The sequence below is a fragment of the Engystomops pustulosus genome, chromosome 8, assembly GCF_040894005.1.
Source record: "Engystomops pustulosus chromosome 8, aEngPut4.maternal, whole genome shotgun sequence".
Lineage (NCBI taxonomy): Eukaryota > Metazoa > Chordata > Amphibia > Anura > Leptodactylidae > Engystomops > Engystomops pustulosus.
In genome coordinates, this window is record NC_092418.1 from 73,065,615 (window position 1) to 73,093,342 (window position 27,728).

A 27,728-nucleotide genomic window follows, 5' to 3' on the forward strand; every position below is an offset into this window, starting at 1 on the left:
AAACACCTGGGAACCTCAGAAAAGGATGGAAACACCACGGAAATGGACAGGAAACAGCAGGGGCAGCATGCATGGATGCCTCTGAGGCTGCCTAATCGCACCATTATGCCAAAATTATGGGCAACAGCATGGCCATGACAGAGTGACAGAATGAAGCTAGATAGCATCTAAAACATCCAATAATTGACCCTGACACTATAGGGGACGGCATGCAGAGGCAGCGGCAGCAGGCTAGAGAGTGGCATGGCGACATACCCTAAATGGACTCAGGCTTCAAACCAATGGGTGGCAGAGAGGAACCAAAGGAGGTGAGCAAGAAGCGCTCAAATAATATCGGTACATGATAAAAGTTTGCCAGTATATTTTGTGGATTACACAGCAGGGTGGCGACAAAGTTAACATGGAAGCCATGAAAACAACCCAAAATTCTGCCTGACACAGCTCGTTTGATAAGGGGACCATGTATGGAGGCAGTGAACTAGTAGTAGATTAAAGGTGCTGCAGTTAAAACTATGTTAGTTGGATCTTGGCATGGAGCTGGCGCTCCGCTGCCAGGCGAGCTTTCGCCAATCCAAGCCCCTGTCTCTAGGCTACTCCCCAAACAGCACTTCTAAGAACCTTTTGTATAAGATCAAGTGTAGTAGCGTTCTTATAAGTTTAGGATATGGCGGGTGAGGGGAATGTAAACAGATGCGCAAGAAGCGCTGAAATAATATCGGTAAATGATAAAAGTTTGCCAGTATTTTTTGTGGATTACACAGCAGGGTGGCGACAAAGTTAACAAGTTTGTTGTGGAAGCCATGAAAACAACCCAAAATTCTGCCTGACACAGCTCGTTTGATAAGGGGACCATGTATGCTTACAGTTCATGCCAGTCGCTGCACTGGCTGCCAGTCTCCTTTCGAATACAGTTTAAAATAATAACCCTCATTCATAAAGCTCTGTATAATGCTGCACCCCCCTACCTCTCCTCTCTTATCTCAGTCTATCGCCCAACCCGTGCTCTTAGATCCGCCAGTGATCTTAGATTAACCTCTACCCTAGTGCGGACCTCCCACTCGCGTCTCCAAGACTTCTCTAGAGCTGCACCAATTCTATGGAATGCTCTGCCCCGGACTATCAGACTAATACCTAACCTCCAAAGTTTCAAACGTGCTCTTAAAACCCATTTCTTTAGGCAAGCCTATAACACTCATTAACTGCATGAAGTTTTAACTCTTCTACTAACCCGTCCTGTGTCGTCCTCCCATCTGTTATCCAGCAACCAACAGGCACCAGACTTCTCTGCAGTCCCATTCACCCTGGACCTGGTATATAAGATGACGGCTGAGTGGTTCAAGCGACAGCAATTCCATTTATTATATTTTGTTCTATTCCCTAAGAAGAATGGCTTGACCATTAAATATTCTTTTACCTCGTGTTACCCCATCATCTTCATAAACCGTAAGCTCTGGCGAGCAGGGACCTCACTCCTGTTGTTCCATACAAATGTTGTGCTCTGTTACATTACATTTGTATTTGTTTCCTATGATTTGTAAAGCGCTACAGAATATGATGACGCTATATAAATAAAGATTATTATTATTATTATTATGGAGGCAGTGAACTAGTAGTAGATTAAAGGTGCTGCAGTTAAAACTATGTTAGTTGGATCTTGGGATGGAGCTGGCGCTCCGCTGCCAGGCGAGCTTTCGCCAATCCAAGCCCCTGTCTCTAGGCTACTCCCCAAACAGCACTTCTAAGAACTTTTTGTATAAGATCAAGTGTAGTAGCGTTCTTATAAGTTTGGGATATGGCGGGTGAGGGGAATGTAAACAGATGCGCAAGAAGCGCTGAAATAATATCGGTAAATGATAAAAGTTTGCCAGTATATTTTGTGGATTACACAGCAGGGTGGCGACAAAGTTAACAAGTTTGATGTGGAATGCCCTGTAATAGCTCTTGGGCGGTGTGCCTTTTATCGCCTAGGCTCAGCAGTTTGAGCACCGCCTGCTGTCGCTTAGCGACGGCTTTGCTGCTGTGCCTAGAGCTACCGACTGATGGCGCCATGGCCACGGATGGTAATTCGGAGGAGGAGGAGGTGGAGGAGGGGTGGGAGGAGGAGGAGGTATAGTAGGCCTTTGAGACCTGGACCGAGGTAGGCCCCGCAATCCTCGGCGTCGGCAGTATATGACCAGCCCCAGGGTCAGACTCGGTCCCAGCCTGCACCAAGTTAAGTGTAGTAGCGTTCTTATAAGTTTGGGATATGGCGGGTGAGGGGAATGTAAACAGATGCGCAAGAAGCGCTGAAATAATATCGGTTAATCATAAAAGTTTGCCAGTATATTTTGTGGATAACACAGCAGGGTGGCGACAAAGTTAACAACTTTGATGTGGAATCCATGAAAACAACCCAAATTTCTGCCTGACACACCTCGTTTGATAAGGGGACGATGTATGGAGGCAGCTATATGGACGACTTTTGGAGGTAGCAATGGAGACAACGTGTGGAGGCTGCTATGGAGACAATTTAATTTGGATAGTGCCTGTATGTGGCAGTCCAAAAAAGTTTTCAAACTAGAGGAGCAGGTAGGTGGCCCTCCAGAAAAATGGAATAGATTGAGTGCCTGTATGTGGCAGTCCAAAAAAGTTTTCAAACCAGAGGAACAGGTAGGTAGCCCTCCAGAAAAATGGAATAGATTGAGTGCCTGTATGTGGCAGTCCAAAAAAGTTTTCAAACCAGAGGAGCAGGTAGGTGGCCCTCCAGAAAAATGGAATAGATTGGGGCAGATTTACTTACCCGGCCCTTTCGCGATCCAGCGGCGCGTTCTCTGCTCTGGATTCGGGTCCGGCCGGGATTCATGAAGGCAGTTCCTCCGCCGTCCACCAGGTGGCGCTGCTGCGCTGCAAATCATCTCAACGCGCCGGAATGCACCACCTCGGACCAGGTGAAGGTAAGCGCTCCCCAAGCGACACTTTTTCGGTTTTTAAATGCGGCGGTTTTTCCGAATACGTCGGGTTTTCGTTCGGCCACGCCCCCCGATTTCCGTCGCGCGCATGCAGGCGCCGATGCGCCACAATCCGATCGCGTGCGACACAATCCCGGGGCAATTCAGGTACAATCGGCGCAAATCGGAAATATTCGGGTAACACGTCGGGAAAACGCGATTCGGGCCCTTAGTAAATGACCCCCATTGAGTGCCTGTATGTGGCAGTCCAAAAAAGTTTTCAAACCAGAGGAGCAGGTAGGTGGCCCTCCAGAAAAATTGAATAGATTGAGTGCCTGTATGTGGCACTCCCAAAAATTGTTTAAAACAGAGGACCGGGTGGGTGGCCCTCCAGAAAAATTAAATGCATAAAGTACTATAGCTAGAGCCAGTGGACCCTGTCAAAAAATAGCCAGTTTCCTCTGCTTTAGTGTACAAAGAGGAGGAGAAGGAGGAAAATGAGGAGGAGGAGGAGGAGTGCATAAATTATTCAGGTTGAGCTTCCTTCACCTGGTGGAGATTGGAAATTATGAGAAATCCAGGCTTTATTCATCTTAATAAGCGTCAGCCTGTCAGCGCTGTCAGTCGACAGGCGTGTACGCTTATCGGTGATGATGCCACCAGCTGCACTGAAAACCCGCTCGGACAAGACGCTAGCGGCAGGGCAGGCAAGAACCTCCAAGGCGTACAGCGCCAGTTCGTGCCACATGTCCAGCTTTGAAACCCAGTAGTTGTAGGGAGCTGTGTGATCATTTAGGACGATGGTATGGTCAGCTACGTACTCCCTCACCATCTTTCTGTAAAGATCAGCCCTACTCTGCCGAGACTGGGGACAGGTGACAGTGTCTTGCTGGGGTGACATAAAGCTGGCAAAAGCCTTGTAAAGCGTACCCTTGCCAGTGCTGGACAAGCTGCCTGCTCGCCTACTCTCCCTCGCTACTTGTCCCGCAGAACTACGCACTCTGCCGCTAGCGCTGTCAGAAGGGAAATACTGTTTCAGCTTGTGCACCAGGGCCTGCTGGTATTCATGCATTCTCACACTCCTTTCCTCTCCAGGGATGAGAGTGGAAAGATTTTGCTTGTACCGTGGGTCCAGGAGAGTGAATACCCAGTAATCGGTGCTGGAATAAATTCTTTGAACGCGAGGGTCACGGGATAGGCAGCCTAGCATGAAATCTGCCATATGCGCCAGAGTCCCAACGCGCAAGAATTCACTCCCCTCACTGGCCTGACTGTCCATTTCCTCCTCCTCCAACTCCTCTTCTTCTGCCCATACACGCTGAACAGTGAAGGTCTGAGCAATGCTCCCCTCTTGTGTCTCGCCAACATTCTCCTCCTCTTCCTCCTCATCCTCCTCCACCTCCTCCGATATGCGCTGAGAAACAGACCTGAGGGTGCTTTGGCTATCAACAAGGGAATCTTCTTCCCCCATCTCTTGTGACGAGCGCAAAGCTTCCGACTTCATGCTGATCAGAGAGTTTTTCAACAGGCCAAGCAGCGGGATGGTGAGGCTGATTATGGCGGCATCGCCACTGACCATCTGTGTTGACTCCTCAAAGTTACTCAGCACCTGACAGATATCAGACATCCACGTCCACTCCTCATTGTAGACTTGAGGAAGCTGACTGACCTGACTACCAGTTCTGGTGGAAGTTGACATCTGGCAGTCTACAATCGCTCTGCGCTGCTGGTAAACTCTGGATAACATGGTTAATGTTGAATTCCACCTCGTGGGCACGTCGCACAACAGTCGGTGAGCGGGCAGTTGGAGGCGGCGCTGCGCTCCCCTGAGAGTGGCAGCATCTGTGCTGGACTTCCTGAAATGCGCACAGATGCGGCGCACCTTCGTGAGCAAATCTGACAGATTGGGGTATGTCTTGAGGAAACGCTGAACTATCAGATTTAACACATGGGCCAGGCATGGCACATGTGTCAGTCTGCCGAGTTGCAGAGCCGCCACCAGATTACGGCCGTTGTCACACACAACCATGCCTGGCTTCAGGTTCAGCGGTGCCAGCCACAGATCAGTCTGCGCCGTGATGCCCTGTAATAGTTCTTGGGCGGTGTGCCTTTTATCGCCTAGGCTCAGCAGTTTGAGCACCGCCTGCTGTCGCTTAGCGACGGCACTGCTGCTGTGCCTAGAGCTAGCGACTGATGGCGCCATGCCCACGGATGGTAGTTCGGAGGAGGAGGTGGAGGAGGGGTGGGAGGAGGAGGAGGCATAGTAGGCCTTTGAGACCTGGACCGAGGTAGGCCCCACAATCCTCGGCGTCGGCAGTATATGACCAGCCCCAGGGTCAGACTCGTTCCCAGCCTCCACCAAGTTAACCCAATGTGCCGTCAGCGATATATAGTGGCCCTGCCCGGCAGCACTCGTCCACGTGTCCGTGGTCAGGTGGACCTTGTCAGAAACGGCGTTGGTCAGGGCACGGATGATGTTGTCTGACACGTGCTGGTGCAGGGCTGGGACGGCACATCGGGAAAAGTAGTGGCGGCTGGGGACCGAATACCGAGGGGCGGCCGCCGCCATGAGGTTGCGAAAGGCCTCGGTCTCTACTAGCCTATAGGGCAGCATCTCCAGGCTAAGCAATCTGGAGATGTGGACATTAAGGGCTTGGGCGTGCGGGTGGGTTGCACTATATTTTCTTTTCCGCTCCAGCGTCTGGGGTATGGAGAGCTGAACGCTGGTGGATGCTGTGGAGGATCGTGGAGGCGACGATGGGGTTTTTGTGCCAGGGTCCTGGGCAGGGGGCTGACTATCAGCTGACACAGGGGAAGGAGCAGTGGTGTGCACGGCCGGAGGTGAACGGGCTTGGTGCCACTGATTCGGGTGTTTAGCATTCATATGCCTGCGCATACTGGTGGTAGTTAAGCTAGTAGTGGTGGAACCCCTGCTGATCCTGGTTTGGCAAAGGTTGCACACCACAGTCCGTCGGTCATCCGGTGTTTCCTTAAAGAACCTCCAGACTTCTGAAAATCTAGCCCTCGCCGCGGGAGCCCTCGCCACGGGAGCTTCACTACGTGACACATTTGGCGCTGATGCACCTGCTCTGGCCCTGCCTCTCCGTCTGGCCCCACCACTGCCTCTTCCAACCTGTTCTGCTATAGGACTCTCCTCCGTCTCAGAAGCACTGTGTTCACCCGGCCTCTCAACCCAGCTTGGGTCTGTCACCTCATCATCCTCCGATCCCTCAGTCTGCTCCCCCCTCGGACTTCCTGCCCTGACAACAACTTCACCACTGTCTGACAACCATGTCTCCTCATCGTCCGACACCTCTTTACACACTTCTTCCACTACGTCAAGAAGGTCATCATCACCCACAGACTGCGACTGGTGGAAAACCTGGGCATCGGAAAATTGCTCAGCAGCAACCGGACAAGTGGTTTGTGACTGTGGGAAGGGTCCAGAAAACAGTTCCTCAGAGTATGGCGGTTCAAATGCCAAATTTTCCTGGGAGGGGGCAGACTGGGGGGGAGGAGGCTGAGGTGCAGGAGCTGGAGGAGTGCCGATTTCGGTGACATGGGTGGACTGCGTGGAAGACTGACTGGTGGACAAATTGCTCGAAGCATTGTCGGCAATCCACGACATCACCTGTTCGCACTGTTCTGGCCTCAACAGTGCTCTACCACGAGTCCCAGTAACTTCAGACATGATGAACCTAGGGAGTGTAGCTCTGCGGCGTTCCCCTGCTCCCTCATCAGCAGGTGGTGTCTCACCCCACCCAGGACCACGGCCTCTGACCCCTGCAGTAGATGGACGCCCACGTCCCCGCCCTCATCCTCGTCCTCTACCCCTAAGCCCTCGGGTTAAACATTTTGAAAATGAAAGTTATATAACTTTAATTTTTTTTTTTAACTTTTTTTTGTGTTTTTTTGTGTTTTTTAGTTTTTTTTTGTGTTTTTTAGTTTTTAAAACCAAACAATGCTATCCTATTGCTATGGCTATTTTCTAGCCAAGTATGAAAGCACACTGATGAGATGACGCTGAGTTATGAAAAAATAAAAGGAAAATAAAAAGGAAATGGCAGACTGTGCCTAATTGAAATCCAACCCCTAATAAATTTTCCCACTTCGGTCTTTGTGATGGATATGTGCGTCACTAAGCGGTAAACACAGCGGTCGCAAGTCTCACTCCAAATTCCTCACAATTGGCTAGTATATGCACTGCAGCAAGGACAGCCACCAGCAGATCAACCAGAAATAAAATATATATAACGCTATTGTAGGCGTAAGTAAGCCGTTTGGATTCTCCTTTGGGGTGGATATGTGTGTCACTAAGAGCTAAACACAACGGTAGCAAGTCCCCTTGCAAATTCCTCACAATATGGTACTAGCTGCACTACTAGTGCCAGCAAGCCCAGCCACAAGCAAACAAAAAAAAAAAAAGTATAACGTTATTGTAGCCCTAAGAAGGGCTGTTGGGTTCTTGTTGAATCACTCCTGCCTAACAGTAATCTACTAGCACCCTAACGCTGTCCCTGACCAGCAACAGCTCTCTCCCTAGCGGCATCCAGACACAGAATGATCCGAGCAGCGCGGGCAGCGGCTAGTCTATCCCAGGGTCACCTGATCTGGCCAGCCAACCACTGCTATCGACGTGTAAGGGTACCACGTCATGCTGGGTGGAGTGCAGAGTCTCCTGGCTTGTGATTGGCTCTGTTTCTGGCCGCCAAAAAGCAAAACGGCGGGAGCTGCCATTTTCTCGAGCGGGCGAAGTATTCGTCCGAGCAACGAGCAGTTTCGAGTACGCTAATGCTCGAACGAGCATCAAGCTCGGACGAGTATGTTCGCTCATCTCTAATTATATTATTATGAATTATACACATCCATCTTAAAATCTGAGTCATTGCAGATCTAGAATTTGTATTCCCTTCCAAACCCAAAAACCCAGACTGCTAGATAACACTGACCCAACACGCTGCTCTTAGGCTATGTTCACATTACATCCTTTCCCTCTGTTGTAAGTATAAGTAAGGCAGATTCCCAACATGTCCTTACAACAGAGGGCAACTGTGTGCAATGGGATACATCATCCTGTTCTTCCCCGTCCCACTGATACTGGGAGGAGGAGTGAACATTGCCAGCAGCCAGTGATTCAGGGTATTTGCACAGTGATGTAACTGTCCTTATTTGGGACACTCAGTGGAGAACAGAGATGGATACCATAGAGTTGCATCCGTTCCCCATAAGCCATTATGGCCTCCACTGAGCATTATGGCCACTTAGCAGTAGTAAGCAAGATGGAAAAATGTAGCTTGCTACATCTTACCATTCTGTGTTTGATATAAGATGGGACATATACTGGTCAGACGAAGGCATAAAGGATACCACCATCTGCCAGTATAAGTCTATGGATGCATTCATCAGTATTTGGCCTTTTTAACCACTACCATTATACTGTCAAACAGTGTAACACCTTCTAGTTTTTGTTTCTTACATGGTCCAGTGCGGTGGCATCATCCAGAAAATCAACTCTGAAGTGAGATGGAAATGGGCTGTATAAAGTTAAGGGGGTGGAGAGTTTAACAATCAAATCAATGTGGGGAGCACTAAATGCCGCCTCCTCTGTTTTCGACATCATGCATTGGACTTTAGGAGATCTGGTTACTGAAGCAAGACCATCAATTACAGTGAAGGGGGGTTTTTGAGTAAAAGAGAGCTTGACTTCAGCATTAAAATCTCCACCTCCTGGACTTTATACAAACCATTTACATCTCAGTTCAAAGTTGATTTTCTGTATGATGTCACCACACTGGGTCATGAAAGAACCATGATCCCGAAGGTGTTCAGCTGCTTGAGAACATACTGGTTGTGACATATTGGGGCTGATTTACTAAGGATCCGTCGGACGCATTTTCCTCGGGTTTCTCTGCAATTTCCATTTTGCGCCGAATTCCCCTGGGATTTTGGCGCACGTGGTCGGATTTTGGCATGGTCGCCGGCTTGCACGTGACAGAAATCAGGGGGCGAGCCGTTGGACAACCCGACGGATTCGGACAAACCGCGGAATTTAAAAAAGGATTTGTGTCGCAAGATCAAGCAGTTACAAACCCCGGGAAGAAGCAGGTGAACTCCGGCAGACCTCGGGGCAGAAGCGACAGATGCAGGAACTCAGGCGCACGAGCTTCGTGAATCGCGGCAGACCCGAATCCACATCGGACAACGCACTGCGGGACCGTGACAGGACCGGATAAGTAAATCTGCCCCATTATGTCAATTTCTGCTGACAGGTTCCCTTTAAAGTCTGGTTTCTGGATGCCAAAATGTCACAAATTGTTGAAAAATGCGTTGCATCCTTTAACATGTCTAGAGAAATCTCTTGAATTTTGTCTGCCAGAAACTTGTAAAATAAAGCAGAAGTCTACACTAGCTCATTGCAGTGTGTTACTGGATATGGAATATATATGTGTATGTGTGTATGTATATATCTCATAAGAGACATACTATTTATAATAAGCAAATAAGGCATGCTCCCCTTCCCCAAACCTGACTGCTGCCAAGCGTCTACCTGTGCCCTTTAATAGGGTGATAGGGGTTAGCCTGGTATAATACCTGAAAAGGTGTCTAGTTTGGATTGAATGTGACACGACTGTGTCCCAGTTCCTATACCACAGGCACAGCTTGTAGAAATGTTATTACCCAGAGGCGTAACTTGAGGGGGTGCAGAGGTTGCGAGGTTTAGGGGGCCCTTATGGTGTCACTTTCCCATATGAGAAGACTATTACTATAAACCATACATTATAGTCGGGGGCCCGGCACAGACTTTGCATTGAGGCCCATCAGCTTCTAGTTACGCCACAGTTAGTACCCCTCTATATCATCCTTATAAATGTTATGTGACTATTACATCCTTATATATGTTATATACTATTAAAATGTGTTATATTCAATAATGTGTATTAAAGGGGTTGTCCGAGTTCTGAAAAAAAACTAAGGGTGGCTGGGAGGGCGCTGCTTAAAAAAAATAAAGTCCTACTTACCTTCCGGTGCCCACCGGTATCCAGTGCTGCTGTTGCTCCAGTCCGGGCGCCATGTAAACAAACATGGCCGCCGGAGCAGCACTGGATTCCCCCTTTAAGGACCAAACAATTATTCTGTTATATTTTATAACAGGTGCATGAATGTCTCCATCAATATATAAGAAAGAAGCCTGTGCCTGTTGTACCGAAGGCTCGTGCTTTATGCAGTGAGGTTAGTAAAGAAAAGTCTTGTACTGTATAATGCTGCAGTAAAATGAAGTTTGATATAACAATCGCTTACCCATTAAACTACCAGCATCCTGAGGTAGGACATGAAATATCCTTTCTAGATTTCCCTTTTATTGGAAATCTCACTGTGACGTTTCAAACCCCTGAAGGGTACCCATGGTAAATTAATAAAATTTTTTATAGAAACTCCCTGAACGGATGGCTTCTGCGAGGTGCAGGAAGTGAGTTGTGGGTTGTCCGCACAACCAGTGGTATGGCACAACACTCGCCAACAACCCTGAACGGCTGAAAGACCCCCTTCAATGAAACAGAGCCTTATTAGTACAGTAGTCTGCCACCAGATTCTTGTGTGATATAAGCCTGGTCCGTGACTTGATAATATCTGGTTAGAAGCCAACCCCAGGGTAGCATGTATATAACCGAAACACGGATATGGGTTTTTGTAGATCTAGATAAAAGAGCAATGCAGGTTACATTTTTATATTTAACTGTTTTAAGGGCTCACTAGATAAACAGTACACACAATGATATATATATACAGTTTAGCAGAGTGTACATTACAAGTGTAGGACTACAAGTACAAGCAATTCTGTTTCCTTGTGCAGAATTAATTGGGAGAGGATAGTTCACACTTGATGACTCTTCCAGCCCAATCTTGTAATGGTAATATCCCTGAGGAAAAGGACAAAGGGCACAAGAGGTGCCCTGATTATATTAGGTGTAGACACACCCCTTCACATCCATAGGAGGGCTCTAGGAACTCTCCTACCTTGCATCAGATCCAGGACTTTGTAGAAGTCATAGGGTCAGGGCTATGGTGTCATTCGGTCCAGATGAATCCCTGGATTACATTGAGACAAGATATGACCCATTTACTATGCTCCCATTGAGAGTTATTTATATCTCTATGTCCAAGAATGCTAGCACAAATTGAGGCACAGGTGTGTGTTTCGCTTGCTGTCTAGATTCCAAATATGTGTTTGTCCTTGTGCTGGGATGGATGATAACTGTCCATAACTGACATATTGTTGAACAAGCAGATGGGTTTTTATTATTCTTTGTCTAAAAGTGGAGGGAACTCTACGGACAGCCTGGAGTTGCCAAGGATACAAAGGTGTTAGTTGATGGCTACCCCCTACAGAGCCATGTTTCCTCTTCAGTCTTTGAAGCAGGGTCTTACAGAGATTTCATTAGTTATTATAAGCAAGATAAGGCTAGCAGGTAGTGAGGGATATTTGAAATGCCCTGATGAACAAAACAAAATTTGGCATATGACCCTCCCTTGTGCATGTATATTCCTATATTTCATCACATATTTCATATTTGCCGATAAAAACATTCACATCCAAAGTGCAAATGAGCTGAAAACAGTCACTTTTTGAATGAGGTGAGTCACTTTTTTGAGGCTCGCGTGGGAGTGTCACCTTCAACGTTGTAGTTCTGTGAAAGATATAGACTGTCAGATAAAGCTCAGATTCCCACCTATTTCTTTAAATGTCTATTTATCTGGTTGTGTATCTCACAGAACCACAAACCTGATGTGGTACAAAAGACAATATTATTATCTTAATGTGACACCAAAAGCATGTTTTAGGTACTATAGAATCAAATGTATGGGCGTCTCAAGTGACTCTCCCCCTTCAACTTTTAAAAGTGGCTCATCTCCACAATCCATGACTCTTCTCAGCTCAATTGTATATGAATTTGAAGGTGATCTTTTAAATAGGTAAACGGGTGAGATTTCACATAGAAGAGGGAATTCTAGAAAGGAAATGTCATGCCCTACCTGAGGGGGCTAATAGTTTAATATGGTAAAATCTGGTGACAGAGTCACTTTGACCTTAGATATCTGTCCTCTAGAACGAATTCTCCCTTACCTCAGCAGAGTATGTAGTGAGTATGAGCCTGTATGAGGCGTATGAGCCTTCAGAAGCAGCTCATCTCCATTAGAACAAAGGATCAGCCATGGTTAGATACAGAATGTTGGTCCTTCTTTCATCTAGAATCATTTATGAATGTTCTGTGTGTTTGAGCACCTTCATTCGCTCTTCTTCCTCTCTCCCTTCACCTGGCCCGCAAAGCAACAGTAGTAGTGGGTGGATAAGACTCAGTATTAGGACCGCAATATTGTTTGTAGTCTGTAACTATAGAGACCAATAGATCTATATATGAGCTGAAGTTACAAACCAGTGTAACATTTCATATCAATATTTTGTTTTTAGACTTACTAGAGGAGTCAAAGAATTGTTGCAGAAATACATTTACAGTTCTGGTTGTGTTGTGTCCCATAGCTACAGATTGTCTTTACTTAAAATCATAAATATCATCTATGGACAGGTTGTAGAAGTGCTGCGCGAGTCTCCTTCTTCTACTGACTCTCGGGAATTAAGGCGTCTGCTGCGAGGCCCACACTTTAAGGCAAGTCATTTGTTATCAATATTATTATTCTCTGTTTTTAAAGGAAATCTAGCATCAAAATCAAGCATGATAAACCATACCTTTAGCATGAGTTTGGAAGGCTCTGGTGGTGTTTCCAAAGCCCCTCAGTACTGCAGCGTCACACCTCTTGCAACTAGCAGAACATTTCTCCTCCTCCCTCTGCCCGTGTAATCAAGCAGCAGCAGTGCAGGCTGAGGGGAGACCAGTGCTCATTGTAACAGCCCGTGAAAAGTACCACACAGAGGGGCTCTGGAAACACCCACCAGAGCCTCTGGCTGATTTTCATAATTGTAAAACTTTTAGATTTTAGAAGGAAGGAGGTCATGGATAACAAAGAGAAAAGTTTACCACAGTCACAGTGCCCAAATCAGTTTCCAGCAGCTCCTGTTAATAGTTTGTGTGTCCATAAGAAAACTACAGACAGAGTGACAAGCAGAAAAGAATCATGAAAAATGACTTAATAAGTTTATTCCACTTCTCAGGCACTGTTGTCTGCCCATGATACTGTGGCACAGAAAGATTTTGAGCCCATTCTTCCTCCACTACCAGAACACATCCCTGAGAATGAGGAAGCAATGAGAATCGTGTGCCTGGTGAAAAACAAGCAAGCGCTGGTAGGTGTAAAATATAGCAAATTATGCCTCATTTAGAAGAAGAACAGGATATTGTGTGCATTGCTTTCCACAATTTCTATTGCTAATAAGAAAGTACAATTATACATATAGTACACATTTAGTATGATGCCTATTCTATTGCTAAATGTAAAAAAAACAAACAATGCTGTAATTTTCATAGTTGATACTAGGTATCATAAAGTCTTAATTTGACTCTCATTTTGTACATCTTGGTCTGCTGTAAAGTGACCTTAGCAATGGCAGTCCATTTTCACTATTGGGAGTACAGATTTCAGCCTGTAAAAAGATGTACATTGACTTTGTAAAGGAAAAGCTTCATATCTGTTTTTTGTGACGTACCAATATGTCACAAGTCCTTAAGGTAATGTTATTATTTATTTATACAGCGCCATTAATTCCATGGTGCTGTACAATCAGTAAGCGGTTCACATATATTGCATTAACACAAGAACAAAAGTACAAATACATGACTACAGTGACCAGGAGACAAGTGGGAGGAAGACCCTGCCCGTGAGGGCTCACCATCTATATGGGAGGGAGGATGGAGAATGAGACGAGGGAGCAGAGCAGTGCAGCTATTGTGTATCCTGAACAGATGGGTTTTCAGTTACGGTTGAAGGTTTGGAAGGTGGGGGTAGTCTGACACATTTTGGTAGAAATTTCCAGAGTATGGGAGATGCATGGGAGAAGTCCTGGATTTGTTTGTGAGATAAGAGGATGGTAATAAAGTGAAGCTGAAGGTGCTGTGAGGAGATTACGTGTGGGGTGGTATTGGCTGGTGAGACTAGCAGAGAGGAGAAGCGAGGAGACAGGTGGTTAAGCAGACAGCAAAGTTAAGGATGGATTGAATGGGTTAGAGAGTTATCTGGGAGACTACAGAGAAGAAGATTGCAGTAGTCCAAGTGAGAGATGATGAGGACATAGACTAGCAATTTTGTAGACTCTGGATTGAGGAATGGTCAGATGAGATAGATGTCAGAACAGAGAGGGGGTTAAGGTGAAGAGGTAGTATGAGAGTGATAGACACTGAACGTCCGGTCGGAGAGGTATGAGGAGATCAGGAGAGGGTCAGGTCAGTGATACCAAGAGAACATAGCGTCTGCAGCAGGAGAGAATGGTCAACATCGTCAGAAGTAGAGGACAGATCAAGAAGGGGGAGAGCAGAGTAATGGTGTTTTACTTTGGCAGTGGAGTGATTGTTTGGGAGGGAAGCCCAGACGTAGTTTGGCAAAGAGAAGCTGTTCCAGGAGTTTTGAAGCAATGGAAGTAGTGAGATACTACGGTAGAGAAGACAGGTCCAGAGATGGCTTCTTTAAGATGTATGTGACAGTTGCGTATTTAAAAGAAAATGGAACAACACCAATGGATAGTGAAAAGTTAGTGATAAGTTAAAACTTGGATCCGAACAGTGGTGAGCATAGGGATAAGGTCATTAATACCTTAACAAATTTGTATTAGTACAGCACAAGGTTGTTTAGGTTGTTTGTAGAGGGCTCAAAGGCTGACAGGTCTTAACCCTTTGATTGCCGCTGGTGGCCCATGGGCACCTTCATAATGAATTTAATTGACACTCCATGGGAGGTCAACAGGGAATGACAATCTGTCACCATGACAGCCTTAGTATAAGACCCAGGGCTGTGTCATTTATGCAGATCTGTTACATTGTAGTGGTGGCACATTGAAACAGATCATGTGCAAAATCCACATATACCACTATACTGTAGTCTGGCAGTATATGGTAGGATTAATCAGACAACCTAAAATTAAGATAGACTAAGGGTTCTGTAAAATAGTTTTTAAAAAAATTAGGAAATTTTAATAAATAATGAAGAGTTAAAATCCCCCTTTCCCTAGAACTGATATAAAAATAAATAAACAAACAAATTATCACCACATCCAAAGAGTTCAGGTCAAATTCTAATCAATTATACCAAATTCAAATTATAATAACGGTTATTCCTAGCGTTGAACCATGTCATGTAATAAAGCGCTCAAGTATATGAAATGCCACTTTTTCACCATTTTGAAACTTATAAAAATTTTATAAAAAGAGATGAAACGGTCATACTGTCCTCGAAATGGTAGCAAGGAAAACATCAGCTTGTCCCGCAAAAAAAAATGGCACCATATCTCTGTATATCAAAGTATGAAAAAGCTATTAGCATCAGAGGATGGTTAAAATTTGTCTTTTGATGTTTTAAAACAAAAGAAAAACCTATATAAATTTGGCATAATCATGATGGTAAAGACCCAAAGAATAAAGGAGACACGTCTTTTGTAGTGCCTGGTGAAAGTGGAAAAAAACGAGTCCACAAGAAACTGGCACAAAATGATTTTTTCACCAATTTCCCCACATTTGGAACTTCTACCCTACTTCCCAGTACATGGCATGAAATATAAAATACAATCGTTATAAAGTACAATTTGTTGCTCAGAACACAAATCCACAGACAGCTCTGTACATGGAATAAAAAGTTATGGATTCACAAAAACAAAAAAAAGAGCCAAGTCGTTAACGGGTTAAAGACCGATACCATCTATGTAAACTTCTAAAGGTTAAAATTCAAAATGTAAAAATGAAATAGAAAGAATTAAGAAAGTGAGAGGCACAAGGAGAAGAACCTGTCTGAAGTTTTCTTTGGCAAAGAGCTGGAGTGTTTGACTTCTCTGTTAGATTGATCCTCCAGGAATTTAAACTATTCCTAGAATTCACAGTATAACGACATATTAATAAGAAAATGCCAAGGTCTGTTTATTCTCCCAGTAGGTTCAGTACAGATCCAAGTGTTTTTCCTGTGTCATGGGACTTTAAGTGCTTTAGATTTCAGACATATTAGCAATTTTCTAGGACTGAAGGAGATGTCCATCCATGAAGTTACATAATCATTGCTTTATGAAACACTCACGGGAACTTATAGGTCACGTTTCTGTTCATTTCTGAGGGCCTCCCCAGTCACACTGCTGTCAGACATCCATTCCCTATCCTATGTACTAAACAAAGTACTGCAATGTGTCACTAATACAAGTGATTAAAGAATACATCAGACCTGTTTATAAGTCCAATGTTTTTGGAAGGGGATTGCCAGCCCTGTTTCCTCCTGCCCTTCCACACACAGCAGTCCGTTATATTGGGTGATTTGAGAAAAGCAATAAAGAACACACTAATAACATACTCCAATGTATTTCTGAAGGAGAAAATATAGAAGAATTTTGATGACAGAACAGCAGAGCCTTCTTTTAATTTAATCTATGTTTCTTTCTGTAATAGGAAACCATGGAAAGCCACTTGGTATAGTTTTATCACATTGTAGTTTCATGTGCCCCAATCCTTCACATGCTGTGCTATGGGTTGCTGCACCTTCTCCAGCTGCCTAATAGTAGTTGTATAGGGAGACGACCTGTATATTAGTTTTTGTACATTTCCTCTTTTGTGTTAGTGTACAATTTGTTTGAATAATTGAGTAGCCCAGTCTTTTCATTCCTACCAGAGAGGTGGCCAAATCCACTCTGATGAAGAAATCTGGGGGAGACATTTTGGGAGGAAGGCAACTACTAGCCCCACCCAGGAGGAAAATAAGGGCCATTAGACTTGATTTCCATCCATGTGCACAGTGGATAAAGCTCTGGGAAGAATGTTGGGGCTGCCCATACACCTATTAATGAACTGAAAAAAACATGAAAACAAGACTCCACTTCAGGGGTGCATAACTTTTTTTAGCCTGAGACCCAGACTGCCATACTATGCAACTCCAATGGAGTAGTATAACCAAATACCGCAGCACAGAACAAAATACTGCCCTATACACTACATATACAAGGTCATATAACCAGTGTAAGGGCACAGTAGAGGAGAGTACCTGAAAGATGTACCCACCAGTACCCGGGCTCGTTGGATACTATTAGTGATGGAGCGGGCAGCGACTTGTGGCTTCACGAGATGCAGGTTGTGCACCCCTGCTCTGGACTTGTAGTAAATTAGCCTTCCCTTTCCATGGTGGTAATTTTGATTCTAATGCAATTACTAGTGTCATTGGTGTTTTTGTACAGACAAAATACACCAGGCTGAATAGCACTGAATAACACTTTTATCAGTAAACCTTACACTATATTATTTTTTACAAGGGAGCTACAATTAAACGTCATGAAATCACAGGGGACATCATAGTTGCCCGAGTTATCCATGGCGGCCTTGCAGATAGAAGTGGTAAGATGTGTATCTTTTTATTATATACATAACTAAAATAATACCTACAATTAGTTTGTAAGATAGATATTATATCCACGTTTACAGGTCTGCTGTATGCTGGCGATAAACTGGTTGAAGTAAATGGGGTTCCTGTGGATGGGCTAGAACCTGAACAAGTCATTCAGATACTGGTATTTATCTTATATGATTCCAAATGTATTTCTGTATTTCCAATTTATTTTTAAAAATCCTGTTATGATGTACTGAGTAATGTAAGGGTGTGCCATCCACAGGGTGCATGGTACGGAAAAGCTACAGCAGTAAAATGTTTCATTTGTTGTATTAATTGTATTAATGTATTATTTTTTTTTCATCTGTTCTTTATTTTACCTCCTTTCTATCTTCTGTTGCTTCTCCTTTTTTCATGTTCTCTTCTCTTTTCACTCTCTTCCTGCTTTCCCTCTCCTTCTATTCTCTTGATCCTTTCTTTTCCTCTCCCTTTTTCCTCTCTCATGTCCCCCACCTTTCTTTCCTATCCTGACACCTACCTAACACCTAATTTTACCCTACTAGACTAGCAGCCCCCTCAGCGTATATTATGATATATATCCCTACTGGAATTCCCTCATATTTGTGAAATTTCGCCTGTTTACCTGTAAAAAAACAATCTCCAAAGTTGTGTGAAAATGAGCAGAGAAGAGTCGCATTTTGACAGAGATTAGTAAGGCTCAGACGCTCAGAGTCAGGCTAAAGATGAGGATCCTGTTCCCACCTATTTCTTTAAAGGAGACCTACCATTTCAAATGGAAGGTGTAAGCTGTAAACACCGAGCACCAGCTCAGGGTGAGCTGGTGCCGGTGCTTAGTTTCGTTAGTGTTAAAACCGCGGTATCGCGGTTTTAACACTTTTTAAACTTTATAGCAGAAACTGCTTCGGCGCTGCGTGCGCACGATGCGCACACTTTTTTAAAGTTTAAAAAGTGTTAAAACCGCGATACCGCGGTTTTAACACTAACGAAACTAAGCACCGGCACCAGCTCACCCTGAGCTGGTGCTCGGTGTTTACAGCTTACACCTACCATTTGAAATGGTAGGTTTCCTTTAACTGTTACAATAACTAAGATTATTATCTTAATATGACACCAAAAGCCTGTTTCTTGGTTTTATAGATAGGGTTGTCTGAAGTGACACTCCACCTGCAGCCTCTAGACTTGACTCATCTCAAGCAAAATATGACCCTTCTCACATGACTTTGGAGGTGATTGTTTTTAATAGATAAACTGCTGAGATTTCACATAAAAGCTGCAGGAGTAAAAATTCTAGAAAGGACATTTCATCCCCTACCTGAGAAATCTAGTTATTTAAAAAGGCAAAAGCTGGTGAATTGTTCCCTTTAAAGCATAACTGGAAAGTTATAGTGAATTTAGCAAATTATTAAATATGATTCCCCCTTTGAATATAAACAGAACAATGCCTACTCATCCTTTTCTTTCCAAAGTTATGGCATGTTCTGAAAGCGTTTGACAAAAATCTTTCTCACTGGAGCTGTAGTGGGCGGAGACTAATATCTGTCAGTCTATGCCCTCAAGCTGAGGCAAGCTAACTTGCCCACAGATCCCATGATGCCTTGTGTATTCTATCAAAGTAATTTAGCATTAAATCCATTTAGTTTCCCACAAGTAAATCCACTGAACACTGCATAATGCACATACAGGATGTATATGGTGACAGTCTGGCAGCTTCCATCAAATGGAGGAGCAGGGAACATGTACAGCGCACATACAGGATGTATATGGTGACAGCCAGGCAGCTTCCATCAAATGGAGGAGCAGGGAACATGTACAGCGCACATACAGGATGTATATGGTGACAGCCAGGCAGCTTCCATCGCATGGAGGAGCAGGGACCATGTAATAAGTGAAAGAAATCATAAGTAACCCAGTTATAAGCAGTCTATAGCCTGTGCTGTGTGAGCACTAAGCATTAATAGCTTAGTAGAGCCTAAATGTATAGACTTTTTGTCCTGAGGATTTACAGGATACCAACCAATCACAGCCTGCAGGAGAAAATACAATTGTATCAACATAATATACATAGATATCACATTAACTCCTCAGTGTCAGGCATAATATAATACAGTTGTAAACACTCCTTTTGGGAAGTACATAGCAGCATAGTACTACAATTGGAAAGCAATAGCAGACATTACTTCTATACATATTAATGTATAAAGAGCATGATAATCTATAAAGTGTCCAATATGTAGTAAACAAACTGTATAATATAGTCCATACGTGAGAAATACAATATAATTTATGGTGAATACATTTAATTTCATAATAGCCTAATAGATCAGTGTAAAGTGCATTGTGCAGCTGAATAAAAACATACCCAGAAGGGTATCAGTACATTCCCATGTCTGATCCACATATGTATTGACGAGCCAGTGTTAACTAGATTGAAGCATTTGTGGAATGCACATTTTGAACCCATGGTCCATAGGGGTAAAAGCGCTTGGGCAGAAAAGCCATCACTGTACATGAAAACCTGTCATATTACCGGAAGACACCCAGTACTGGATGATAGGTAGAGTAAGTTAAGTACTCAGATTGGGGAGCCTAATGGTGACGCAAATCCAATATGTGCAACTATTGTATATGATAATGATACTTGTACACCAAAAATAAACTCCTTCAACGTGAAAAAAAATGGAGTCCCACAGTTTATATGCACCATCTAAATGAAAAAGCTGAAGAATTCCAGTCTTAAAGGTGACAGGTGTAGGAGAAGCTGGCAGGAAAGAGCCATAACTAGATGTAGGATCTAGTAATGACCAATTTTGAGGCATTACGCTATCACTTTTCTTTCTCATGTCTTCTCCCTGCCTCCTCTCTTTTGTACTTTGTATTTTTTTTTTTAAATAATAATATTCTTGCCATAATCTACAGGTTCATTCTGAAGGGACAATCATATTCAAACTCATACCCATTGGAGATCGCACTGTGAGCAGTCACACAATGGTAAGAATATGATGTTACTCTGAGCAACCTGTACCAATTTTCTCAATGCAGATTTGCCATGAGCAGCAATGTGTAAGTGTCTAAGCACTTCCCTAGAACAAGGACCCAGTTGACTGGGGACCTTGAGTCCCATCTAATTGATTCTAGAGGTTGTCAGGATTATGTTGATCCCTGAGTTTTTCTGCATAGCGCTGCCCCCATAACTTTAGAATGTTAGTTATGGAAACAATGTGAAGCTTGTCCTGCGGATATGCTGTATGGTAATGGGAATACAGGTGGTCCCCTACTTAAGAACACTCGACTTACAGACAACCCCTAGTTACAAACGGTCCTCTGGATATTGGTAATTTACTGTCCTTTAGCCCTAGGCTTCGATAAACAGCTATAACAGTTATTAAACGTGTCTATAACATGTACTACACATACCAATAATATTCATATATATGAATATTATTGGTAATTCCACAGTGAACCTATTCTATACAAACGCCATGTACTTGAATGGATTATTGAATGGACTTTTTCCCTTCTTTCTGCTTTAGCTGTTTGTCAGAGCGATGGCAGATTACTGGCCTCAGCAGGATCCGGCCATCCCCTGTGCAGATGCTGGACTTCCTTTTAAAAGAGGAGAAATCCTGCAAATAGTGGACCAGAGCGACTCTATGTGGTGGCAAGCAAGAAAAGCATGTGACCTCAGCCGATGCGCAGGCCTCATCCCATCCAACCATCTGCTCAAGAGGTACAGTCACTAGAAGACTCCTTACATGTGGACGCTAAATACGTGCGGCCACCAAGTGTTAAAACGTTTTTCTTTTTTTATGTATTCAGGAAACAACGTGAATTTTGGTGGTCCCAGCCGTCCATGTCGCACTCTTGCCTTAAAGCATCACAGTGTTAGTATTTTCAGAAACGTTATTTATGATCTTTTATACATTTTTTAGTTTACATTTTACCTTTTTAATGTAGCTATTGTTTAATATTATTTGCATGTAAATAATGATACTATTAATAGCATGGATGTTACTGGATGTCGGGTCCACAGGTTACAGTTGTACCCAGGCCTTTGTTCTTGATGTAGTTCATAAGGGGCTTGATAAGGGGCCCCATAAAAAGTATTTGTCAGCAGTTTGGACCATGAAAAACTGCAGAGTATAAGGTAGAAGCCTGGGCAGATGTTTACTAAAAGTATATAGTTACATAGTAGCAGCAGGACTGTGAAAAATTAACCTTTGATCTAGAAGTGCAGCATCTGCACATGAAACGCAGGTGGTGATTTCGATTTTTAGCACTGGGGCCTTATACTTTCTCCACGTGTTACAGATTTTTTTTTTTCTTTTTTATCTGTACTTTCACATGGGCAGTGAGCACAATTGGGGAAGGTAAGAGAATCAGACATCATTAAAAAGCCTAGCTCCTAGGACACGCATATATGTAGGGTGGATTTCTGCAATTAGCAAAAACTAAGGTCTTTGTTATTTTTTTAATTTTTTTTTTTAAAGAAGATGATATGAAGATTGATGAAAAATTTGTTGAAGCTGGTAAGTTTACCATATATATATATAGTATGTATGTATGTATGTATGTATGTATGATACAAATTATTTATAGAGCTAGTGGCAGCTTCTTAGTTTCCGTACATATTTCCCATGCAGGATAATATTATTGCTATTAAAATATACCGGAATCCCTTTAATTTGACACCCGATAATCCAAAAGAAGTGATAATCCAGCCCTTTCTTTCTACTGCACTCTTGTTATACAGTTTGAGTGGGGTTTATCAATTGAATCCTTTGACTATAGGGGTGTCTGTCAAGAGAACATGGATACTCCAATCTCCATTAACTTCCATGGTACTTCCAGGAATAGACAAGACTCCCATTTCCTGTGTATATGGCACAAATATCCCAGGGGAAATAGTCTTCCCCAAAGACTATTAGTGAGAATCCTGTATATTCATTGCACAGTTTGGTGATTTCTTGGTGCTGGGTGTCTGCAGGTAAATAGTGTAGAAATCCCTTTTTTTCAGAGCGTTTTCTTGATATTTTATAGCCTCTAATAATCCAGCATCTCTCCGGTTCCATTGTTGCGAGATCGAAGGAGTGTTACTGTCATTCTGTATAAATTATAAGTGATGATGTTCTCTTTTCTTTGCTAGATGAGGAAACGTTTGAGTCAGGTAAAAATACTTCATAATTGTATTTTTGTAGTAATACAACTATTAATACAATGTAGTACAGTAAAGGTGCCCATATAATAAATAACTATAATGAAGGTCATGTATCATGAAGGAACGGCTTCATGTAAGTTATACAGCAGATAAGATCAGTCTGAATAAGTAACATATGGTTAGCAGGCTGCTGGCACGTACTCTGTGTAAGTGCTGTGATTTCTGCCAGGTCTGTACTGTGTTTACCTCACATAGCTATGCCAGCTGTCCAGCTAGAACCCTTTGTGAATGCTCCATGTATTATCTACTATTTCATATACATGATATATTCTATACATTGTTCTATACTGGCATTACTTTACTTTGATTTTATTTGGTCCTTTATCTTACCAGAGGAATTAAAAGGAGGTAAGATGATATCTGGTTTCCTTGTTTTGCAGAGAATATATGATATGATATGTTACTAGAGTAATAGTAAGAATTCTGGAGATATCGCTGTTCCCTACTATGTTGCTGCTATGACTATGATATCGGAAATACAATGGTCAACAGCACAATGACATTATAAAGCTACAGTAACACTACGTTTAATGTATACATTCAGTGTATATGCTCCAGAGCTATATGTGGAACATAGTCATAGACTTATATTTGCACAATATATGACATATACCATGGGAAACATAGGATGGAAAGATGCAGCAAGTTCCTTTTTTTCCTCTGTGTTTGTGTGGGTTTCCTCTGGGTCCTCCGGTTTCCTCCCACACTCCAAAACATACTGGTAGGTTGATTAGATTATGAGCGCCATGGGGACAGGGACTGATTTGACAAGCTCTGTGCAGCGCTGTGGAATCTGTTGGCGCTATATAAATAAAGGAATTATTATTTCCCGTCCATACATTGTGACGTATACACTCAGCAGAGGTCATTGGAGCCTATAAGAGCTGGATGCAGAGTATTGCTTATATTCTGGGAAGTTTCCTGTGATGTAATTGTCCATATAAGAAGAACTGGTAGAACGTCCTAAACACTGGCAGCAGCCAATCACTGTGTGCTCCCAATGTTTGATCTTTTTCCTGCTTTAATGAATTCATTACATTAGAATATGTGAATTCCAAATTTCCCAAATTTTTCCTTCCTTCTACTCGGTTTTTGTTGCCGGCTCACTGTAATGTGGTGTCACTGTGGTGAACCGAAGTTCTAAATGTTTGATGTGAACTGTGTTTTACAATAATTTCTCATGCAATATTAAACTTGTCTTTGAGGTGACGATAAAGAATGACAGGATTTTACAACATCCTTTCTCACCCCTTCCTGTTTTTACATGCATGTTAAGAAGAGGAAGAATATGGCAGTGATGGACAGGCTTATGTTATTGGTATGTCTGAGGGTTGTTATTCTAGTGAAGAATGTGGATTAAGGATTATACACATGGGTCTACTGGGATCCCTCATCCTAATAAATAAAAGCTGGTAATGAAACAAGGGTGGAAAAATAAATATTGTACACATGTAGGTCCTAAAATATCCATTTTTATTCCATAAGTAAAAACTGATGCTGTTGTGAGTAGAGGTGGTCATTACCATTTGTCACATTTAAAAAAAAAAATCTACATTGTACGCAATATGGTATTTCTTATAAACGGAATGTGTCACAAAAGTATTTTATAATAATTTACAGGATTAAACATTGCAAAATATTATCTATTAATGAAAGTAATTTTGGGTGTCATGTGTGTGCAGCAATGGGAGATATTGGTGATGGCACGCATACTGAACCGGAGCGACATTCACTTTTATGGGTTTGTGGGAAAATGGGAAAAGGAAGTGGGAAAAATACCATCTATATGCACTAATAGAACATATGGACAGAGGTTATCTTGGAGAAATACCGTATATACTCGAGTATAAGCCGACCCGAGTATAAGCCGAGACCCCTAATTTTACCACCGAAAACTGGGAAAACCTATTGACTCGAGTATAAGCCGAGGGTGTAGTATACAGCCAGCCCCCATGTAGTATACAGCCAACCAGCCCCCATGTAGTATACAGCCAGCCCCCAGTAGTATACAGCTTGCCCCCAGTAGTATACAGCTTGCCCCCAGTAGTATACAGCCTGCCCCCCAGTAGTATACAGCCTGCCCCCAGTAGTATACAGCCTGCCCCCAGTAGTATACAGCTTGTCCCCTTGCAGTATACAGCCTGCCCCCAGTAGTATACATCTTGCCCCCAGTAGTATACAGCTTGCCCCCAGTAGTATACAGCTTGCCCCTAGTAGTATACAGCTTGCCCCTAGTAGTATACATCTTGCCCCCAGTAGTATACATCTTGCCCCCAGTAGTATACATCTTGCCCCCAGTAGTATACAGCTTGCCCCCAGTAGTATACAGCCTGCCCCCAGTAGTATACAGCCTGCCCCCAGTAGTATACAGCCTGCCCCCAGTAGTATACAGCCCGCCCCCAGTAGTATACAGCCTGCCCCCAGTAGTACACAGCACAGCCCTCAGTAGTATACAGCTTGTCCCCATCAGTATACCGTCTGCCCTCAGTAGTATACAGCAGTCCCTATACAGAGAAAGAAATAAACTTAATACTCACCCTCCGTTGTCCCGATGTTCGTCGCGGCTCCCGGCTCCCGGCGGCTTCCGATCCCCATCGCGGCTCCCGGCGGCTTCTTCACTCTTCTCTTGCCGGGAGATCGCGACAGCGTGGCATCACAGTGTGCGACGGCCAGCGCAGAGTGAAGAAGCCGCCGGGAGCCGCGAGGAACATCGGGGACACCGGAGGGTGAGTATTAATGTATTTATTTTTATCATTGAATCGTGTATAAGCCGAGGCGAGGTTTTTCAGCACATTTTTTGTGCTGAAAATCTCGGCTTATACACGAGTATATATGGTAACTCTTTTATTAATTTTACCAGAAAATGCTCAAAGATGACTATGAATCTGTACAATCTTAAGCTATCCTCTCTGCAGCTGGTTTTCGGAGAAGCATGCGCCTTTGCCGCAGAAAGTCTCACAGTACCCAATTCTCCTGCTACTCTCGATGTCCAAGTAGCTGTTACCATACTTTAGCGGCTCCCTATGAAGAGGTTGTAAGATATCAGAGAAGGCCCTGTGATCGTCATAGACTTATTGTTCTAATAGGTAAGTTGTCCAAAAAATATATTGTTTTGGTAGCCAAAAAACACAGTGGTAACTTTTTAGAATATAATATTGTGGTAAGGAACATCTGCACTATGATAGCTTGATACTTTCTTGCAGGACCTTCAGGAGTTGGTGTTAATGAGCTAAGAAAACAGCTTATTAGACTAAATCCCAGCATATTCCATAGCCCAGTGCCACGTAAGTGCTTATTGTCTGTAATTGTAATTGCCGAATAACAGTATTACAGTGCTATATCAGTATTATCACGTGTGAACTGTCATCAGTTTCTTGGTAACTTAAAGGGAATCTGTCACCAGGGACCTCATTTTGACTAAAGACAGGTTACAGAAAACCATTATTGCTGCATTGAAAAGATGCCTTATTGCTTTCTCTTAGCATTTGCATTACAATATAACAGTGTGTTATAACTTACCTTGCACCCTGACAGAATCCTCTGTGTAGTTCCAGGGATTGGGCTTTGGTTTGGATGCATTTAAAAAAAAAAAAAACATATGACTTTTGTGCTGCAGACTGCTCAACTCTCAGCCCCCAGCTTTGTGCTCCTGTACAGCTCCTCCCTCCTGCTCCTTCACAGAGCTCATAATCTGGTGAGCTGACATTTGTTTGCTAAATGCATGTGACAGAAAGTGGGGAGGGGCGAGTGTAGAGACTAACACAGGCACACATAGGCTGCATCTGCCCCCCCTTCCTGATTCAGAAAGCTGACAAAGGCATTTTTAAATCAGCATAGCATAGGTTATTGAAAACTGTCACCAGCCTAACATGACATACCTGGTGACCAGTGCACTTTAAAGAGGAATTTTTACCGTCTCTGCATAAGCAAATCTTTCTATACCTTAATAAATATCGCTCTACTGATTTTTCTCTAGCCTGTGCAATTCCCATTCAATTAGTTACAGCAGATAGCCTTTTAGCATATAGGTTACTGTAACTAATATCAGAGATTTCTAAGTGGCCTAAAGAAAATATTCCCATTGCACTGGAAGAGACTCCTATGACAAGGTACAAATATTTAGGGATAGTTATGAAAGCTCTTTAAGAATGCTTTACCCGTATCTTCCTTTCCTAGTGATAAACTTGTGTTCACAATCCCCACTAGGTGTGGTTAATTACATATTTTTTTTCATTTGTACACCATTGGTGGCGACCTTACTGAGGGTGTTCTATTTATAGGCATTGTGGACGAACTTGTATGGTTATGTTAATTGGGCAGTATAAAGTGGCAGAATCCTCTTCATAGGATGCCAATCTTAACAATATGGCCCACATTTACTAAGGGTGTGCACCAGTTTTCTGTCGGATTTTGCATGTTCCATCTAGTGCAAACTGCTTGCACAGGTATTTAATAAGTGCCTGCTCCACATCTGTGTTGCAAGCAACCGTTTTGTGGCGCTGCTGCACAATACTTCATGCGGCACAAAATTCTGCACTGAAATGGGTGTTCAGGTGCTCAGTCGGACTGTTAAAGGTGCACCAAAAAAAGTAGTGCCAGACTCATTAAGAACGGGTGCCAAAAATCCTGAATCTGGCACTCTCTCCACTATACACAGGAAAACTGCACATAGTGCAGTTTGCACTGTTCCTAGTAAATTGTTATGAGTCATATGCTTTAACAGAGAGGTGTTGAAGGGCCATAATTCTACTTTATACTGCTGTTGTGCAGCTTTCAGCTAAAGAAAGTTATTCAGAGAGTTCCAGATTCCTATTTAATAGGAGCATAGGGGGGAATTATCATATGCTGGTGCTTGATCAAACTCCAGATATATGAGAGGGCTCAGGCCTGCTGAAAAGGCCTCATATGCACATGACCATTTTTGGGGGCCATGAGGTAGCCGCAGAAACGGCAGCTAATTCACACCCCCCATTAAGGTCTATTTTGCACTGGCATGCACTGTATCTAACCGCACCATGAGTGAGGCGACTGTCCATAATGTAAATTAT

General features: G+C 43.3%; 1 protein-coding gene across 5 annotated transcripts in view; it reads left to right on the top strand.

Annotated features, from left to right (window-relative positions):
• Positions 1-27,728, top strand: part of MPP4 (MAGUK p55 scaffold protein 4) — a 41,702-nt gene that overhangs the window by 9,237 nt on the left and 4,737 nt on the right. The window contains exons 4-19 of one of the 5 annotated variants that reach the window (XM_072121221.1): positions 10,080-10,157; positions 12,512-12,592; positions 13,096-13,227; positions 16,517-16,537; positions 17,371-17,452; positions 17,540-17,625; positions 20,382-20,453; positions 20,996-21,192; positions 21,282-21,346; positions 21,815-21,832; positions 21,953-21,991; positions 22,609-22,629; positions 23,014-23,028; positions 23,960-23,998; positions 25,581-25,766; positions 25,884-25,964. In XM_072121221.1, coding sequence (XP_071977322.1) covers positions 10,080-10,157; positions 12,512-12,592; positions 13,096-13,227; positions 16,517-16,537; positions 17,371-17,452; positions 17,540-17,625; positions 20,382-20,453; positions 20,996-21,192; positions 21,282-21,346; positions 21,815-21,832; positions 21,953-21,991; positions 22,609-22,629; positions 23,014-23,028; positions 23,960-23,998; positions 25,581-25,766; positions 25,884-25,964 — 1,213 coding nt within the window. Of the gene's footprint in view, positions 1-10,079; positions 10,158-12,511; positions 12,593-13,095; positions 13,228-16,516; positions 16,538-17,370; positions 17,453-17,539; positions 17,626-20,381; positions 20,454-20,995; positions 21,193-21,281; positions 21,347-21,814; positions 21,833-21,952; positions 21,992-22,608; positions 22,630-23,013; positions 23,029-23,956; positions 23,999-25,580; positions 25,767-25,883; positions 25,965-27,728 lie in introns of all 5 variants that reach the window. The other 4 variants (XM_072121223.1, XM_072121222.1, XM_072121225.1 and 1 more) reach the window with 4 other exon arrangements.